Source organism: Cydia fagiglandana, chromosome Z, assembly GCF_963556715.1.
Source record: "Cydia fagiglandana chromosome Z, ilCydFagi1.1, whole genome shotgun sequence".
NCBI classification, from domain to species: domain Eukaryota; kingdom Metazoa; phylum Arthropoda; class Insecta; order Lepidoptera; family Tortricidae; genus Cydia; species Cydia fagiglandana.
The window spans coordinates 299,299-303,266 of NC_085959.1; the positions used below are offsets into that span (position 1 = coordinate 299,299).

The 3,968-nt window shown below is 45.4% G+C and overlaps 1 protein-coding gene across 1 annotated transcript; it reads right to left on the reverse strand.

Moving 5' to 3' along the window:
* Positions 1 to 2,376: 2,376 nt before the first annotated feature.
* LOC134679195 (uncharacterized) lies at positions 2,377 to 3,252 on the reverse strand. The gene has a single exon (XM_063538071.1). The coding sequence runs from the start codon at positions 3,250 to 3,252 to the stop codon at positions 2,377 to 2,379; it is 876 nt and encodes a 291-aa protein (XP_063394141.1).
* Positions 3,253 to 3,968: the final 716 nt, after the last annotated feature.

Consider the following 3,968-nt stretch of genomic DNA (forward strand, 5'->3'; position numbering starts at 1 on the left):
GTAATTATTGACGGCACGCCGAAACGAGACACCCACTCTCGTATGAATGTATCAGCTACTTCCTCCGCCGTGATAGTATGCATGGGCCACACTTCCGGCCATCTTGAGACTCTATCTATGGCCGTCAGACAGTAACGAAATTCGTTACACACTGGCAGGGGACCCACAATATCTATGTGAATGTGCTGAAAACGTCCAGATGGCTGAGGAATGTGGCCGATGGGTGCTGAGATGTGACGTGTCACTTTAGCTCGTAGGCACTCGAGGCACGACTGGGCCCATCTTCGTACATCGTTTTTAATTGATGGCCAAACGTATCGGCTCGTCAGCAATTTAATGGTGGCGCGGACTCCCGGGTGACTGAGGCTATGCAACTGTTCGAATGCTGCTCGGCGAAACGAAGGGGTTAAGTAGGGACGGGGCTTTCCAGTTGATACGTCACACTGAATGGAAGTTTCTGTGCCAGGAAGTGTAATCCTTGTTAGGTTAAGGCTGGAATTTCCTTGGCACAAAATCGCGAGATCTTGATCGGACTCTTGTGTCATAGCGAGTGCCGCGTAATCAACGTCTAGTGAAATAGCTTCAATGCGTGACATTGTGTCCGCGACCACGTTGTCTTCACCTTTGATGTAACGAATGTCCGTAGTAAATTGTCCTATGAAGGACAGTTGGTTCAGCTGTGATGGTGGAAGCTTCTCTCGACGCTTACGAAAGCGTACAGCAGCGGCTTGTGGTCCGTGTAGATAGTTGCGTGCTGAACCTCGAGTATGTAGCGGAAATGCTGTACGCTTTCGTACACCGCTAGCAACTCTCTATAATATGCCGGCCACTGCGTCTGCTGGGAGGTCAGTTTCCTGCTAAAGAAAGCGAGAGGGCACCATTGACCGTTTACGAGCTGCTGAAGACAGGACCCAATGTGGATGCTAGATGCGTCTGTGAAAAGCCCGAGGGAAGCGCCATCAGTGGGGTGTTGCAATAGAGTAGCCTTAGACAGGCTCGCCTTGCATTCCTCGAAACGCAGCAAAAGTTCGGGTGTCCATAAGAATGGTTTTGCACCTTTACCATTTATGGCAGCGACTGCATCGATGAGAGGAGCTTGTGAACGGGCAGCATGGGGTATGAATCTGCGATAATAATTAATCATGCCAAGAAATCGGCGCACACCCTGGACGGTCTTCGGAGGGGGAAAATTGAGTAGGGCTTGGATTCGATCTTGTGGAGGCTTAGTACCTTCTGGGCTGATTTGAAAGCCTAAAAACTTGACTTCCCTGGCACCAAACACGCATTTTGACGGATTAACTACTACGCCATAATCTTGTAGCCGTTTGAACAAAATATTTAGGTGTTCTTTGTGAAGAGTCTCGTTTGTTGAAAATACCAAGATGTCGTCAACATAGGGGAATACGAAATCGAGACCCCGCGTGACCTCGTCGATAAATCTTTGGAAAGTTTGGCCGGCGTTCCTTAACCCGAAGGTCATAAAAGGAAATTCGAAGAGGCCAAACGGGATAACGATAGCCGTTTTTGGAATATCTTCTTCGGCTACGGGTATCTGATGGTATGCTTTCACCAAATCTAAGGTTGAAAATATCTTGGCTCCGGCGAGATTATGGGTGAAGTCGTTAATATGCCGGACAGGATACCGATCTGGAATGGTCCTCGCGTTTAAAGTCCGATAATCGCCGCACGGGCGCCATGACTCGTCCTTCTTCAAAGCCATATGTAGCGGTGAGGACCAAGCGCTTTCAGAAGGTCGAGCAATACCGCTCCGCACCAGATCTTCAAATTCTTTCTTGGCAGCTGTTAGTTTTTGGGGCGCTAAACGACGTGGACGGCAAGAAAGGGGCGGTCCGTCTGTTGTCCGGATGTGGTGCACTGTATTGTGCTTTATCACACGTGGAAGACCAGGCGGTTTAACGACATCTGGGAACTCAGTAAGCACTTGTGCAAATACCGAGTTTTGAGAATTTATGGCTTTAACACTTGAGTGATATGTAATAGCAACTGAGGCTGCAGCATTTAAACCTGTAGTACCATCGACTAATTTCTTTTTGTGACAGTCTGGTAAAAGGTGATAGTGCGCCAGAAAATCAGATCCTATGATTGCGGTGCTGACATCAGCAACCACAAATTGCCAAGTAAATTCACGCCGCAGTCCTAAGTCCAAGGTAAGTTTGATTGTACCATATGTTTTTATGCTGCTCTCATTCGCTGCACTGAGTTCCCAGTTAGTAGGTTTTCTGTGCTTAAGCCAGCGTTGAGGGTAGCAGCATAAGTCAGATCCACTGTCTATTAAAAACTTTTTATTAGTGCCCCTATCCCTAATAAATAAGCGGCGGCTATAACTTTTTAACATGGAGCAATCAGTCGCCGCGCTTACTGATTGCGGTTGGAGTTTTCCTCCCAGTTGCAAGGAGGGACGCATTTGCTGGCTCTTGTGCCATATCTCCTATGGTACCAGCATTTTCGAGTTACTGGGGATTCATTTCGGCTTCTGGTTCTTGAAGATGAGCGATTACGGGAGCGGCTTCTGGTGTGAGAGCCGGCAAGGCTGGCTACTTGCATGGACAGTTGTTCGATGCACTCTTTGAGCGAGGCCATCTCGCTTGGTGGGCAGCTATTGTCAATTTTGTTGACTTTTGACAAGCCTGGAGACACCTCAATTATATTGTCAGCCAACCCCGCTAGCTTTTCTAGGGAAAGATCAGTGTGAGCAGCAAGAATAGCCTGAACATTGTTTGGTAAGCGCCTCATCCAAAGCTGCCGCAGGAGGGTTTCATCTTTTGTTGTCCCTGCAAGAGAGCGGAGCCGTCTGAGAAAAGCAGAAGGCTTGCTGTCACCAAGTTCTTCCTCACTAACTAGCCTCTCTACTCGTTCCTGCTCTGATACAGCCAGTCGTCTAATCAACTCTTTTTTTAAAGTTTCATATTTGTCTTCTTTGGGAGGATCTAATACCAGGTCTTCGATCTCCCCAATCAGCTTTTGGTCTATAATACTAATCACATGACTGAATTTAGTCATATCACATTTTATTCCTGCTACATGAAATTGGCACTCCGCCTGGGCAAACCATACTTTAGGTTTGTCTGCCCAGAACGGAGGTAATTTTACAGATACTTTGCACACTTTATCTCCAGTGGCTGGTGTAGGTATGGGTTGGGGGGAAGCTTCATGTCCCTGCAGCTGAGCTTGTAGTGCTTCATTCCTGCTCTGCAGGTCAGCCAGCTGTTGTCTGAGTTCCTCTGCCGACATGGTTCGGGGAATAAAATATGTGCTCAGATGCAAATGCCACCACCCAAATATGGCCTAAATATGGCACACCACACAAATTATTTCAGTTAGTACTAAAGCCAAACGTTATGTTAATTAACAAACACATAAAACATTCATAACACAAACATAACAATATAGGTTAAGATACAAAAACAGATTTTATTTTTAAATATAAGTATGTACTAAATGCAATGAAGGTAAATTAGTAGTCATATGCCTTATGGGAATATAGTTCAGAGCCGGAAACTGCTACCAACTTTTAGTATGTTGTTGGGCATGGCATTGGGTCTCCATAACTGCCGGGAGACGGCGGCGCCGGCCATCTACTTCAGCGGAATGACGTCATCAAAATGACTCCCGCTTCGTTGCGAATATTGCATACTGCACCCAAATTATGCATAGCACATACACGTGTGGGGTATTAAATGAAAGCCAATTAAATAAACTATATTTTATTCATACAAAGTGTATCAAAAAATGCAACAATTTAAGAGAAATTTACAAAATAATAAAAATCACGTAAAAAAATATTCGATTATTTGGGTTTTACAACCAAACCAAAAGTCGGACGATAAAGCAATGTACTACAACATTAAAGATGACGTCTCAAGCCATACACTGATATCAATAAAATCAAAATTGGACCAAATATGTGGAAATTATGCATTAAAATGTAGATATTCGCCCATACAAAA